The sequence below is a fragment of the Pezoporus occidentalis genome, unplaced genomic scaffold (genome assembly GCF_034315485.1).
Source record: "Pezoporus occidentalis ecotype Australia unplaced genomic scaffold, CSIRO_AGI_Poc_V1 ctg13, whole genome shotgun sequence".
In the NCBI taxonomy this organism is placed as follows: Eukaryota; Metazoa; Chordata; class Aves; order Psittaciformes; family Psittacidae; genus Pezoporus; species Pezoporus occidentalis.
This window is the reverse complement of record NW_026913103.1, coordinates 9365545-9381992: the sequence shown is the minus strand read 5'-3', so window position 1 is coordinate 9381992 and position 16448 is coordinate 9365545. Positions and strand designations below refer to the sequence as shown.

The 16448-nt window shown below is 40.6% G+C and overlaps 1 protein-coding gene across 1 annotated transcript in view; it reads right to left on the bottom strand.

Moving 5' to 3' along the window:
• The window catches only part of ZNF292 (zinc finger protein 292), a 37350-nt gene extending 21609 nt beyond the window's left edge, over nucleotides 1-15741 (bottom strand). The window contains exons 1-2 of the mRNA XM_062608341.1: nucleotides 15313-15741; nucleotides 74-228 (exon numbers count right to left, since the gene is read on the bottom strand). Coding sequence (XP_062464325.1) covers nucleotides 74-228; nucleotides 15313-15474 — 317 coding nt within the window. The 5' untranslated portion in view covers nucleotides 15475-15741. The remainder of the gene's footprint in view (nucleotides 1-73; nucleotides 229-15312) is intronic.
• Between the last annotated feature and the right edge of the window lie 707 nt (nucleotides 15742-16448).

The following is a 16448-nucleotide window of genomic DNA, read 5'->3' as shown; positions in this document are numbered from 1 at the left end:
ACTGGGAAAGCATTTAGGCAGTGAAAATTTAGCACCATACAGGTTGTTTTCAGTAACCAAAAAACATACTCACAGTGCTAAACGTTCAAGCACAAAGGCTACATTTTCACACTCAGAGGTAAGATAAGGTCGGGCTTTAACATAACTTCGGATAGCCACTGTATACACCTCCAGCAGGGGGAGAGGGTCTTCTAATGTTTTCCACTTTTGTGCATACTCCAGCAAAGTCTGTTTAGGAAAAGGGAAAAACGAAACACGAAACAAAAAAAACAAAATTCAGGAACAAATGTAAGTTCTTGGTTTTATACTCCTCACCAGTGCACTACCTATCTCCTTAATATGAATCACTTGTTCTCAAAGCATGACTGTTTTCCTTAAAACTTACTGTTTCGTTAACTGCTGGAAATTAGACTCCACACACAACCAGCCTCTGATCGCATAAAAATGTTATGACTGTCACTATACATGTATCTCCATACAATTCATTTCACATTCATATTTTCCAAATATAGAAGCCTGAAGAGCGTATCTGGGAACATGTACCAACTTTTTTCAGAAGTTTGTAATGGAGTGAAAACTCATTTTTTAGACATTCAGCCTTACAGCTCAGCTTCTAAAGCAATTAAATTTGAAAGTATTAGCCTTTAAGTTCTCTACTTTGAGGACTAGTTTTACATTTCTTTCCTCTTGCTGCCTTGCCAATACAAGTATGTTCAGGATTGATTATACATGGTCCTGAAAGGAATATTTTAAAGACACCATTTATACACAAAAACCTCATTAGTCAAAAAGCTGATGGAGTAACTACCATCACCCAAAGTATGAAAGTCTTCTATTCATTTCAGTCAGGGCCAAGAAAAAAGGACTCAAACACACACAAAGGTGGAGCAGCTAGTAACGTTCTCACGTCAACATTCCAACCATGTCCCCCTTGGATGTCCACCTTTGTTAATGTCCTCTTTAGAAGACTGCAATAAGCAACAAGACTACTGCAAGCTTTGGCAAGTGAAGGACATTCAAAGCTAGCTACCAAGCCAGGCCAACATATGCTGAAAGTCTCCAAGAGTTTTAAGTTGAGCAGAAAAGGGAAGAAAGGGATGAGGAAGGAGAAGGAAGTGTGTAGATGTAACTAAGCAATTGGTCATCTGAGAAGCATGACTGAAGAAATACCAAGAGGATTCTCACCAGCTGTTTGAAAAGACAGCAACACCTAGAATCTAAAGAAGAAAAAGCCTCACTAGAGATACACTGATTCATAAAGCAAACCATGACAAGTAACCATGGAGACCTGTAACAACTAATCAGAAGGTCTCAAGTTTCATGGGGCAGGAAAGAGGTAGCTGCCATGCTAAAAACCCCTCTAGCTAGGCAGTATCCAATATGCACAGGGAAGGATACTGAAAACCATAGGCCCATTATGAAGGAACCCTGCTGGAATTCTCCCAGCTAACTAGGAACTTACAGAAATACCATTTAGTCATTAATACCAGACAACTGGATTAGGGAAAAACTACAACAGCACCTTCAGAACCTATGAAAGCCGAACCAACACTACATCAATCATGTCTAGATTAATAAGGATAAATTGAAGCAAATGACATTTGATTTTGAAAATATAAGGTTTAATAGTAGTTAATTAAAACCAAAGTAGATATAATCAGCACACTAGAAAATTCTAAGAATTTACCACCTAACAAAAAATATTTGGTGAACTGTTACTACCAATACTGAACTTTAAAAGCAGTGTGTACAGATGCAAACACACTATATAAAGCAAGCAGTTTACACTGTAACATAATGACACTAATTTCAGCGTTAAATAGTACTATTTTTATCTCATATATCTAGATCAGCCATTTCCAAACCATTACATGAACTATATTAAGCACTTACACCCACCACACCCTTCAAAAGTATTCATCAGTTTGTCAGATTTCCTTGTCTGGATGTCCCTAGACTATACAGCACTGCAACTGCACAAAGAAAATCGAATTCATTCCGCTTTGCTTAATGAATCATTGTTGTGCTCTTACTTACAACCATAAAGAGAGAGAATTTTACCCCCAGCCTTGGGCCTCATTAAGTTATTTATCTCCCTAGTCAGGGCATGCTTGTTAATCAAGCCAAGTCCTGTACTCAAGAGCACAGCAGCAAAGTTTTGTTCCTCTGTGAGGCTGAAACAGGCATATATATTTCAGCAGCTGCTTACACAGTCAAGAATGCACCAAAAAAGGGAATAATCTCAATTTGTGCACTAAAAATCAGCGAGTATTGTATCTGTGATTTAAACTGCATAAAATATTTAACCATGGGTAATATTCAGACAATATATTTTTTTTTAATCTTTTACCCTTACATGAACGTTGCTGTAGAAATGCAATCACTGGAGGATGCTTTCCTACTTCCAAAAGTTATACTGAGCAACCCTCTTGGCTAAAACTAGCCCTACGATATCCAAGCTGCATTAAAATACGTTTCATACTAAAACAAGGTATAATTTACTAGTAACTGGAGTTTCAGATGTACAGTCCACATCTACATGTTTCTTCAGCTCTTAAGATCAGGTTCTTATACCCGTAGGTATCTAGGTAAGAGCAAGCTTACTTAAGTATGTTAGAACATGACTAGGACTGACATTTCCATTCCCTGCTCAAGGAACTAAGAGACACGGAAAATGACAGACAGCAGTCACACAGGTAAGCTGTACCTCCCAAACTACTCTAGTAACTAGCAAAACTTCTATTTCAATGACTTTCCTCAAACACATCCATACAGGAGAAGAGTCCAAGCAACAAGCTTGATACAATCATCTGGAGATGAGCCTTCAGGAGGCACACAAAGGGTGGCTGCAAGAACTCCCTCTGTGAAATCAACTTCCACAGCAGCAGCAAAGGTAGCTAAGTGATGACAGGTCCACACAAAAAGGTCGGGCTCTGGAGCAACAGCCTTTAGATAAAGGAGTCAAACAATGCTGAATGTCCACTGTATAAGACACTGCTTTCCTAACAAAGATAACAGGATGGAATGACATCTGAGTTCATGAAAAAGCCCTAAGAAATGAAATACAAGAAACATGATGACTTCATCTGTACTCTTGATCAAGTTTAGGTATACAACTGTGACACTAATGATGTCTTTTGACTTTACAATAGGGGAATTAACTCTTTTTGTTTTTCCTGGGAAACACAGCTAATATGCTGATTCTTGGGCTGGAGTTGGACATTCATCTCATTCAAATTAAGTACATTTTTGAGGGCTGTGTTTTTCAGAGTAAAACTCCGTGAGACTGAAGCATAATCTCACTGGCTGCTGCAACCATTAAAGAACTGAGCATGTGATGAAAACAGCATTGCTCAAATTCCTGGAAAGCTGGTAACAGTCTGCTTTCGAAGTGCAATTTATGATCATTTACAAACTAAGTTGGACTTGTGGCCTTGACTCTTGTGTATAGCCAGACACGATGCCTGTACCAATATCGAATCAAAAGAAAAATCAATCACGAAACTGAACTGGCAAAATAAAAGCAAACCTGTAAATAAGTAAACAGACAGATCTCTCCTTCCAAAGAGCGGCATTAGTACTGGTTTGCAATGCTGAAGTCATCCCTGCCCCAAGAACCATTGTAAATCTCTAATTTTGATTAGTTGACTAGGATGATAGTAGGCACTACCAATGAACAAAAGAAGATGCACTGGGTAGTTGTGTCCTCAAAGCCCCAGTGTCTAAAAAGGAATTGGTTCAAGAAGCATTTACAGACCATCAAAACTTCACTAAGTGAATGCAGCAACATTTCCTGTGATGCTTCTCGTCTGTACCATGAGGAAAATGGACTGAATGGTTGAGAATAGCTTTGAACCATGTTCTCTTTCTAATTACGTAGTTGGGATACTAAAAATATATAGAGATCTCTCGTAACAAAACCTCTTGACTCCAGTGCATCAGCACGAGGTGATCTCTTTGCTGTGGGACTTCACAAAGCTACATCCTAAAGGGACACCAAAACAACCTTTGCAGGTGTTGAAACACCATTACTGTCAGCCTCAAAGATACAGAGGTGAAGATCACTTTTTTGTGTGTGTGCTATCTCCTTGCTGTTCAGCACTTAACCAGAAGATGGAGAACAAGCCTTTCATCACAAAAAAAAACCAGAGGAGTCTTTTGGTAACTGCCCCAACTCAAAGAAAAACCCAAAACCCTCAAAAGTTGCTGGGTTAAGATTCCCATGAAAGACATTTTAATCAAGAGGGCTAGAGGCAGCTAAGGAGTAGCTGGGATGCAACCAGCATTTATGTCCACAATGTATGAGGACAGACTACCCAACTAAGATGCCAATTGAATAGAATATTCAAGTAAAAACTTGAACAGTTCTTGAACTAGTTCTGTATGTTAAAAGAAAAAACCCTTACTAAACAATGTCTAATTTAAGCCAAGCCTACCTCAGATTGCCCAAGACTTCATTATCTAAGACATCTGAAACTAATACTGTGACAGATGATTTTTAAAGCATTTTAAAGAGTAAACCACATGCTTATATACAGTATGAACCCCACTATATCTCCTGCCTAATTTAAAGATCACAGAGGAAAGGTGGGGGGGAAGGACGGGGAGAAAAAGATATGTATCTGTTCCTTTCTCTGTGATATGACAACCCTCTGATCAAGGCATTTCTCCCTATCACCATAATCCTAATCCATCTTTATTTCCCTTTCACCTTTGCCTCCAACAAAGAACCTCAAACACAAATTACCTGTTTCCAATTTGTTGGTTTTGGTTTTTTTTTTTTTGTTAGTTGGGATGCTCTGCAGGCAAGCTGATTCTAGCTGATACACTAGAACAAAACTTACATAGGAAAGCATGGGTATTTCAAACCTGTGCACTGCAAGCATCAGACAGAGCAGCACCATCTGAAATACTGCTGCTCTCACAGGTGTGCCAAAATTACAGAACCAGGTTATACGGATGTAAGTCAGCAAAATCAATTTCTGTTTATTTAGAACTGTGCACTGAGAGGTCATTTTACAGGAAGTCAACTCAGCGTTGTATTTTTAATTCACTGCCAAAGCAGTTTAATTAGGCAAATTAAAAATGGTATTAGTTAACTGATTCAGTATTTCTTTACCAAGGCTTAGCACTGTTGACTTGATTTTGTAGTGGGGCAAGTGCTGCAAGAATATTAACTCTTACATATTTGTTATTATAATACAACACAATCCAGAATCAAGTAGCAGAACTTCAGCAGGTACAGAATACGAGACTGCATTTACAACGGATGACATAACCAAATATGATAGTTTTTGCTAATGTACAAGTACTATTTAAATAATGGTTATGATCAAAGAACATCACTCCCAATTTGTACTCCATTTTAGTTTTCAAAACCTTTCAAGATTAGGTTGCTGATGTGCTATTTTTACTTTCAATGTGCCTTCTGAATTGTTTCACAATGAAGTTGTTAAGCAAAGTATAGCTTTAGAAAGCCAAGATGCCTTTGGCTGAAGTCAGTTGATGTTGCTTTAATTCTTACAGATATTGACTTGTGCCCAGAAGAGAGGACTGAAGCCAGAGTCTCAATTCCATCACTTACTACAAGCTTGTATTTAAGCAGTAGTTTTCATTCTCAATTTCTGCACACATGCTGCAAAGCTATCCAGTTTTTTTTCCCATTACTACTCCTCTTCTCCACTGATAGGCTGCAGTTCCAATCTTTTTCACTGCTTTTGCCTTTTCCTTCAAACAGAAAACTGCAGCTGCTTTTACACTTTACACCCACATCCTAACACCATCAGCTTCTCTATACAGTTGAAAGTAAAGTCAAGATCAGTAAATACTGGATTAGCGAGTCCAAGAAAAACTCATGAAGACAGACTTCAGTGCAATGCACTGCACAAGGATCCATACAGCAGAAAGCTGGTGCTGAGAACCCAAATCCCCAGTGTATCCATCACAGGACAACTTGCTTCCATCTAGCTTTCAGCTTGTTCCATTGACTGGATAGCTATTAGTGGCTGAAGCAGACTGCCTGCAATCCCTTTAGAAGCACAGCCTATGGTTTAGTTTCACCCAAAACACATTCAATTTCCACACTGCAAAGGAGCTTCACAACGTACAACAAAGTGTGGTAAGCAGGGATGATCAGAAGATCACTTCCAAAGTGAACTTCTTGTCTCATGAGTGCACATCTCTGGTAACGAAAGTTAAGACTAAGTCCAAGAAGAATCCATGTAACGATAATCAACAACATAAAGAAACTCTTTCCTTAAGATTAACTTTTTGAGGGTTTTTTAACTATTGCTATCATTCAATTTGTAAGTACATGAGCAGTCTGAGCCTTCAGCACACAGCGTAAAAAGTTAATCACGCCTCTCACCCAACTATTTCTATTTCTATAAGGAAGTTACTCATTAATACCTCACTAGGTAGATAAAGTAACAACAAAAAAATTCCACATTTGCTTTCTAATGCATGTAACACCAAATAGCAGGGAAGTACCACTGCCCACAATTTACAGATAGAAACCCAAGTCAGATTTAAGTGTGAGACTGAAAAATACATTTACATTTCTAAAGCAGAGTTTACACTGGAGGAAGGTTTTGGAAAAAAAAACAACACACCACCTCAGCAGATATAGCAGAGCTTGTGGGGGACTGCTATGACTCTCATAGCAGTAACTACACCATCTACCATCACCAAGAAAACACCACAAAAAACACAGCATGGAAGAGACACGAGTGACTCTGGAAAGTTAATTACCAAACACAGAACCTTCTGTTAGAATTCTCTCCCCAAATGTAAGTCCGAAGGTGCAAGCAGTTTGTATGTTTTTCACCTGGGCATGCTGAACACACTGCATGAGATCAGATTGCTAATAATTAAATTGAAAGAGGCAAAACAAAAGAGAAATTACCTTGGTGCCACTTCCTTCCGTTATTCTTCAGTCACTATTTTGCTTAAAATTCAAAGCCCACCTAGTTTTAGAAAAAGAACTAAAAAACACGCAGAAAATAGTCTCTGCTCACACCCACGAACTGTTTTAAACCAATTATTTATAATACCAGGAAATTACTTTATTAAGTCTCAGACTCTGCCATATATAATAATAGAAATTATCCTTCTTTAAGCTTCTCTTCAATATTTCAATGTTTTGCATTCAATATGCTTTTTCTGACCTTGCCAATAGTATCTGATTTCTCTCTTCCATCCTTATGTAAGAAATGAACTTGTCATAGTCCTAGGCTACATTTTTCTCATTCAGTTTTTCATTCAGGTCTCAAATTTAATGTTGTCACCCTGACCTTCATATTTTAGTCTGTTTGGTTAAAAGCAGTATTCAGCAGTTGGCTATTAAACTGGCATTTCAGGAATGCAGTGGGATGCTCATTACAGCAAACTTTTATCCACTGCCAGGAAATCTAATTTACCTATTCTTTTAACTATTAGACCGGCATATGGGCAGGTTAAAAATAGTAAGACAGAAATAACTGTCTAATCCGAAAATACGTGCATTTCCTTCAATACAGGTGACTTGAACCTGCTCTCTCAGTCAAATAAGACATTACAAATATTTCTATAGTTGATCTATGCTACGTTTTTGTATTAGTTATCAGCTGAATACAACTTCTCCCACTGCTACTTCAAACCTTTTTAATTCTGATAAGAACATAATTGATAATCTTCTTCCTCAGCAGAAAGGTTACTTAATTGCCATTTTAAGCCTGTCTATTCAGGACAGTCAAATTGGCATCCCAAAGGATGCTTCTATCTGATCTGTATTTCCTGTGAAAGAACAAGGTGATGCCCACCTGATTCACACAGAGTCTTAATAGCAAACTGTATCCTTACACCAGTGTCACGGTATGGCCACTGTGTCCATGTGCAAGGAAGGAGAGGAGCCAAGATTACGCTTTCTCCTGAATATGTTAGCAACCCTGAGAAGAACTCTTGAGTTCCAGCCATCACAGTGATGTGGTTCATTAAGTCTGAATGGGTATCCAAAAGCAAGGTTCAATTGCCAAGTCAGTTTCAACTAAAACATTATGCAAGTTCCAGGTCTGTAGAATTGGGATATTTAAGTTTTATCATCTTCAGTATTATGGATTCGTAATCAGAAGCTACTTTCTATCTCAGCTATTCTCCTCATAAGAGCCATCCTCCAACGATTAAAGTAAAAATGAAGTTCAGATTGTGTCTTTTGTGATTCTGAACATTTAATCTCTTCTTGTCGTCATCTTCTTGCGCTCATTCTGTTATAAAACAGTGTGCTACCATGAGCTCCTGAGACATGCAGAAATCACAGGACTGAGGAACTCCTTACTTTCACTGAATGTACTTTACTGATTCATCAAAACAGTATTCAGTGTATTAGATACATAAATATCAAACAGGATTTATCCATTCACTAGAATCAATTCTCTCCATTTTGAATAACAGAAGACAAAAGAAGTCTTCCAAAATTTTGTTCTTTATGATATAAAGGAGATTGAGAAAGCAACACCATATTTGCTATCAGCTCAAATAAAAACTCTATATTCAACCCAAATTATAGTAGCTACAAAATAAACACTGGTCTTTATCCTAAAGAAATCCTAAAGAATTTTACTCCAGGGAGTCAAGTTTCTCAATGCAAGAAATACATCTGTCCATCAGCTAGGAGAGAATGAACACCATGAGTCAGTATCTGAGGCGGGATGGAGCTTTGGCAGAAGTTGCCCATGTTACATGAGTCCCTTTACGGGCAAAGAACTCTCTGACTAGCTCAGAATAATTAACAAAATAATCAAACAAGAACTACATTAGTTAGCACAGGATTTTGCTGATTCTCTGATTAAAGATTCACTTACCTTAGCTTCATACTGAGAATCATGAAGCCAGAAACATTATACACCAAAAGACTGCACAATAGTCACAGAAGAGAAGATAGAGAAGAAATTTGTTTAAACTATTCCTAACCAAAACCTATAGGCACACATTTTTGCAAATTTAATCCCATTTTCTATTGGATCAGGCTTATTTTCAGAGAATAACTTTATAAATCTCCATTGCCTTTTTGATGCTACATACACCTTCTTTCTGAATGCCTTTGTTCTGCCAAGTACTAGGTGTTATTAGATTAACTCTTCCCAAATGAAAGCACTGCAGTTCACCATTAGAGCTGAAAAATCCTGGAAATAATACCATGGAGCTGCCTTTAATGCACATTCAGAAAGGTGAATAAAAAAAAAAAAAAAAATTACACACCTCAAAAACACACCTGCACACTTCTTAAAACACAAAGCATTAAGCTAATAACATATGCAAAAGCACAGACCTAATAGGGGATAGTATTTCAAAAGAGAGTTTAAAGTCATAGTTTACCTGCTATTTAAATTTAAATTTGCAAGTTATTGTACATCATCATTTTAGGGAAGCTGATGGCATAAGAATGTAATGCTAGTTTCGCTCATGGAAACCAAAGAATTATACACACTGTACTGTAACTGCTCAAGGATTTATACAGAGGCTTTTAAAAAAAACTATGCTAACAGAAAGCTTTTCATAGATATAAATCAATACCTGGAACGCTATTTCTTGAAGACAGTCTCTGTATATACATGAATTTGAGCTAATTTCTTTGGCTGAAAAAAGAGTATGTTATGTCTCCTATCAGTTCCAGCTTGATCCCTAATTTAGGGAAGTCTTATGTAGAAACCACCTACAATATATAGTATGGCTGCATAAAGCCTAGAGTAAAAAAATATGACATTTAAATGGCAGAGTAAATGGTAAAGGCCAGATGAAATTCCCCGATGCTTAGTCACAATGGAAGCAAAGATGCCCCAGAAGAGCTTTTTAGCTGCTTTTTCTTTTTTTTTTTGCTGCCTTCCCTCAAGATCTGTGGTTTATGAGATATTCATTCGCTAACAACCACCAGAAAGAAATATTGAGAGATAGAGGAAAAAAATGGACTGAATAGTCAAACAGATGTATAATTTCCTTATCAAGGAACTGAGACACACAATGTGGATATTTTAATAAAATGAGATGCCTTACTGAGCATTAACATATGTATATATTCCTTGTACAGTCCTGCACAATAAGGAAGGTGTTTTCCATAGTCAGCATTTCATGTTTTTTAAACAGTGAATCTTCAGCAACCATATTTTTGAAAGCAGCCTAGACATCATTGATACACATTATTCAAAAGTGGGGAATAAAGTTTGGATTTGTGGGAAAAAAGTAAAGGCAGGAACATATGTGCCAGTACAGAAAGTATCTAAAACATTTAGATACTGAGCTACTTATGCATAGAGCTGTGCAGCTATTGTTTACAGCCAGCTACAACGGGTGAATTGAAATCTACAGTGAAGTCTTCAGATTTTTTATTTTTTTTTTAATGGCTGAAGGACTATGGAAAGCAGAAGGGCTCCCAGTCTTTGAAAGGGCAATAATCACCAAGGATATTATGGAGGAAAACTAACTGCAACCACACTTCATACCCTGGAAGTACTACCTTTTGGCTAAAAGTATTTCTCAGGGAAATGGTAGTTTGTTGACAGGAGAGGTTTTCCTAATTTCAGTAAAAGCATCATCTGTAACCCAGCAAAAACTGTGCATCAGGGCCCATCAAGGTAACTATGAAACTAAACATCTATTTGCCAAAGGGCAATCTTTTTTCTTTCCAACAGTAACTAAGTGGAACGCTTGATTTTAGTATTATATGCAGCACCTTATACAAAAAAAAGTGTGTTTTGTCAAAATTCTAAAGTTTTATTAATTTTAATACCTCCGTCTACATTGTACCATCTTCTTAACTACCTTAATTTTTTATGCTTTTGAGAACCATCACTCTTCTCTGGACTCTTTGTACTAGGAAGGAAAAATAGTATGTTTTACAGGAAAAGTACTTAAATCCTAAATCTTACGTAAGTTGTCACCTTCTTTCCGAATTCCTGCAGGTACATACTTCTAAACCATTATAAGGATGTAGTAACAAAGCAAAAAGGGACAAAAAATAAAATCAAGGACTGTAAAGACTCTGTTCACAAAAGTGAAAACTAGAGAAAGACTGAAAATAGACTTGAAAATCTAAGGTGCTTCCAACAGAAAAGGGGTGTGCTACTTTCCACAATTACATGGGATAGGACGAATCTCCATAGCCTTAAACTGCAGCAAGAAATTAGAGATCAAGTTAGACTGCAGTGGGTGCAGAGGAAGATCTGAAGGCGAAGATAACTGAACTGAAAGGTATTATCCAGGGATGTTTTTTAATGTTTTCCACTGGAAATTTCTGGCAACAGGTTAAACAAGCATTTGTAGCTATGGCTTACCAATAATTAATCCTATTAATGATTAGGTTAGGAATCATGGCCTGGCTGACTCACTTTGATACAGGAAAATTAAAAACTTAGAGTACAGAGCTCAGAAGTTCTAATGAAGACCAGCTCTGATGTGGCATGACACTGAAGCTCAATGCCATTACTGAGGACAAGGACTAAATCAACTTTGCTCATTTGATTAGACTTACCCTAAATAGTGAGGGTGTTTTGCTAAGCATATACACATTATACCCAGGCATGCACACATACAATTTTACTTGAAACCAAGACAACTTCCCTGACTCCCCATAGTTTAACTTAAAAAAAAAAAAAATCAGGGGGTGTCTTTTTCTCTCCCCCACCCCCAGTCAATAAGATAATGACTGTTTGACATAGAAGGTCTTACAATGATGAAGGAACACAAAACTGCCTGAGGCAGCTCAAAGTTTGCATGAGATGACAGAGTGATGACAGTTGTTTTTCTCCGTGCATTTGGGAATTCTCTGTGGTATACTGCATTTTAGCAGATTCCTTGTGATTTCTGGCAGCTGTACATCTCTCCCTGAATTGCAGATCATCTGGAGGTCACACGTGGGAATGCAAAATGGAAAACTATTAGAAGTTATGATGGAAATCTTACACTTGTGTTAATGTATGTAGAAAAAAAACTAGCAACTGTGAAACCAGGAAGAAACAAAATGTGGTAGAGACAAATGTGCAAACACAGAAATATAAAAACAGAAGCTTTTAAGGGTTGGCTCAGTGTAGAAATCACTCACTGGACTCAAAAGAGAACACTTTTTTCCTACTTAAAAAGTAGAAGCTCCAGAATTTGCGTGCACTCAAAAGAAGAGATGGAGACCTGGTTACACCAGAATTTATTGAGCTGAAACCTAAAAAAAAAATAGAAACCTTATCAACATTCACATTCCAGCACTTTGTGACTATATTACATACTTGTAGCTGTTGAGCCAAACAAAATTAAGGGTGGAAGTCTACACACTCAAAAGAGTTTGATAAATGTTCTTTGGAGTAAGAGACCATGTGTGATATCAAGAAAAAGAGTCAATGTCTTCCTTATAAACACCAAAATAGTTCAAATTGAGATTTTTCAAAACCAGATAAGGGATTTGGCTGTACAATTCCCATTTAATTTAATGAGCATAGAGTACTAAAATCCCTTATTCACCTTTGAACCTAAGGAACCTTCAGTGCTCTGCTGCATATTCTTTAGCTTTCTTCAGTATGAAAATACGCTTATTTCTTGAACATTAAGCTATGCACTTCAATTAAAAAAAATAAATTAAATAAATAGTTGATTTATGGCAACAAGCTGTGTGGTTTCTAGGCTCCAGCATCACTACCTGGCAAAATAAAGACACAAGACTTTCCAAGTTCTCTGTAGTTATTTTATACCTAGAAACTAAACATTAAAAAAAAAAAAAAAAATAGGCAAGTGAAATCATACTGAGATAAACACTAAAATATTTTTTCAGCAATGCGCTTCCAGGCTTAGGATATAAATAAGACTCTAAGTTTTGTATACATGACTAACCAAATTATTCTTTCATGCATATATATGCAAAGACTTTATCCTAGAAATCATGGCAGGTGTCTTTAAGCTGCTACTTAAAAAATATTTCTGAGATGGCTTTCACAATTACATGGATTTTCTATAACCTCTGTTGTTCAATGCAAGCTAAACATACTATATGAACCATGAATACTTTATTGCTTTAGGCCCCATAAAGGATTAAAACTGCAGAAGAGGTGGAATAAGTATTTTGGCACCACCAGCACAGGTGAACAGATGTAAAAAAAAAAAAAAAAAATCTCTGTTGAACTAGTATAAAACCCCATCCATCCAGCATCACCTCTATTTAATACATAAACCAAGGTCTGAACAGACGCTTCACCATTTGAAATCAGATTCTTTCAGTATCAGTCTTCAGCCTGCAAAAACAGATACAGCCTTCTTACAAATCTTGGTCTAGAAGAGACAATAACATTTCAAAACAGCACAGATTTTTTATCTAAGTCAGTTTCTACACAACTGTTTCCTTCAATGAAACTTGTTTTTAAAAGGTTTATGGTTAAGAAAATTAGTGAACTTGGGCATTGCAACTGACTTTTGCAACAGCCATTAAAATAAAAAAATTAATTTTTGTTACACTTTAAATCAGTCAACTACTGAAGTGCACAGTAAGCACATGCACCCATAATTTCAGTGATAAATCTGCTTCAGACCAGTAATCTACTCTGTACATGATAGTGTATTCATTCCCACCTTCCCAACTACTTCAGTTCAATGAACAGCTCATTCACAAGCTAGAGTCAAGCCGGAGCCAGGAAAGTCAGATTTCCACCTCCCAGTGTATGAATTTAAGACAGCAGGCACAAAGATTAAATAGACTGAGAACACAGTGATCTGAGCCAACATAACCCAACCTTGTTTCTGTGCACTTACATAGACATTCTGCCTAAATAAAGCATGATAAATTTTGACTGAAGAGAAATCCAGCTCCTGTATATATGAAATGAGAAAGGAATATGCTTAAAATATTTAGCAGTCAATTTCCCTGCTTAGCAAAAAGTAGACCCCAGTTAAATCCAGAAGTGACAGACATGTAAATTAGCATGGTACAATGGCTACCACCAAGAATCAACTCTTTGAGGAAAGAGATAAAAAAAAAATAAATCACAAATCAAACACAATTCAAACCAACCATGTGAATTCATTCTTATGCCTTCCACCTTTTAACAATTTGCCTACATTCCATAAATGGATGACAGAGATGTGTAAACAAAATCATTGCTTTTATCAGACAGACTGCAGAAGTAGCCATTTCTGTGATTTTCTGCGGCCTAAAATAATTAAGGACTTGTTTTATACCCAGCTGAGAAAGGCCATCTAAGGGAAATCGGGGCAACGTATAGACACATACATGACTAAAATGAATCAGTTTGTTTTAACTGTAGAGCTAGCACCACAAAGTTTGTTTAGAAAGGGATACTAAGCAGGGTCACCAGTTCAGCAGACACACCTGCCAGCATCCCTGCTTTAGGAACAGGACCAGCCCTCGAGAAGCAGGCCTTTCCCCGAGGCAGTCGCAGCCAGACTAATTACACACAATGGTGCTTCCAACGGTGCCAGCCCAGGAGTCCTCTCCTGAGGTGTGACTGCGTTCCCTTGACAGGGCGAGAAAACGACGAGCAGCATCGCAGACCCACAGACCTGCCCACCACCACCAGAGACTTAATGTAGCCAACCACCACTTCACCGCCCCCTTTCCCAGGATGGCAACAACTCCGCTATCCCTCCAGGGTACGAGATGGGGAAGGGAGAGGGGAAAGGTCGGGGGGCACAGAGCGGGAGCCTCGTACAAACGGGACCCGAAACGCACTTTCAGCTCCTCCGCGACCCCTCGGCGGAGAAGCGGAGCCTCCATCCCCCGGACTGCCGACTCCCTCCTTCTCCCTTCGCCTCCAGGGGAGGAGGGGTGCCGAAAGGAAGGGGACGGGGAGGGGGGGGGCCTCGGTCCGCCACCGCCAGGAACAAAGGGCCCTTCGATAAGCCGAGCCGCAGAGCACAACAAAGGGGCCTAGAGACCGCGAGAACCGGGGCGGCCGCCGGGGATGGACGGGGAGGGGGAGAGGCGGGGGAAGGGGATTACAGGCCGGCCCGGAGCGGCCCCGACGCAGGGGGGCGGGCCGTTTCATCTCAGCCCACAATGAACGGCGGCGGCGTCAACCACCCGGCGGAGCCCAGCCCGGCCCGGGGCACTAACTCCCAGCGCTGTCCCCGTCCCCCCCCCACTCCCTTCAACCCGCCCGGGCCAACCGCCGCACCGGCCCGTTGGTTGCGGCTTCCCCCGGGGCGCCTCGGCGAGGGCGGCGCTGCTCCCGCCCGGCCCCCCGCACTCCCTGTCACCCGTGCACACACACAGCACATACACACACCCCGCGGGGGAGGGAAGACCGCGGGCGGGCCCAAGGAAGGGAAGGGAAGAGGCGGCCTGACCTGACAGAGCTGCGCGCAGTACTCGGTAGCCGCCTGCACGGAGGGCTCGGGGCTCTCCCGCAGCCCCGTCTCTAGCTCCACCAGCCGCTCCCGCAGGCGCTGCATCTCCAGGAGGTCGCCACCTAGACTGCCGCTCTCCTGCTCGGCTTCCTCGTCCGCCATCTTCGCACCCCGCTCTGTCGCGTACGCAACCCCCCCCCCGCTGCCTCGGCCTCTCGGCCCCCACCACTCCGTTTCCAGGTCACGTGATTACACAATGCCACGTTCCAGGGAGGGGTCACGTGCCTAGAGACGACGCGGGGGGGGGGCGAGGGGGCGCTCGCGCGTTCCCCGCGGCGTAGAACAGGGCAGGGGGGCGGGGCTAGAACGCGAAAGGGGGCGCGCCTCCGCCCGTCACGTGACCGGGAGCGCCACGCGCCAGCCCCCACGTGACTGCCCTCCCCACCCTCCCGCCGACGGGTTTTGGCGGCAAACGGCAGGAAATGGTGGCGATGTCGGTGCGTGCTTGTCGGTGGTGCCCGGCAGGAAGGGGTCTGCTGAGGCCGCCATCGCTGCTGCCCCTCCAGCTCTGTGGGCACTGGTAGCGCTGGAGCTGCTTTCCTCACGCCAGCTGCCACAGTGTGGTGCAAGGCTGCGTTGGGAGGCCGTGCTGTTTTCTCCATGCTCCTGCCCGAGGAGGCTACATGACGCCGAGTCAGCTGTGGTCAGCCCTGCTGGAGTTGTGCTGCGTGGTGTTCACTTTCTTCCTCTGCAGGAGGTAACAGAGTGTGCTAGCCTCGAGGATGCCGCCGAGTTGTTGTCTTCATACCTGCATCCACCTGCTTTTATTATAACTGGAAGTGAGAAGTGTGGTTTTTCTCTTCAAGTGAAGCAGTTGAGATCTGGAGGGCTTGGTTGCCCACACCATCCTGGTGCTGTGCCAAGAACCCTCTCACGCACTACTGGTGTCCTCAGATCAGTGGAGAGCTCCAGTGATGGGCGTTAAAGAAGCAGAGGAAACTCACCCATCACAGTGGTTGGCCTGAGGCATTGACTCTGATGAGGAGGAAAACATGGACCTGATGGGAACTGAATTGGCATGGATACATGCTTTGTAGTCTTCTGTGCTGTATAGGTTGACACAGGTTGATGACTTC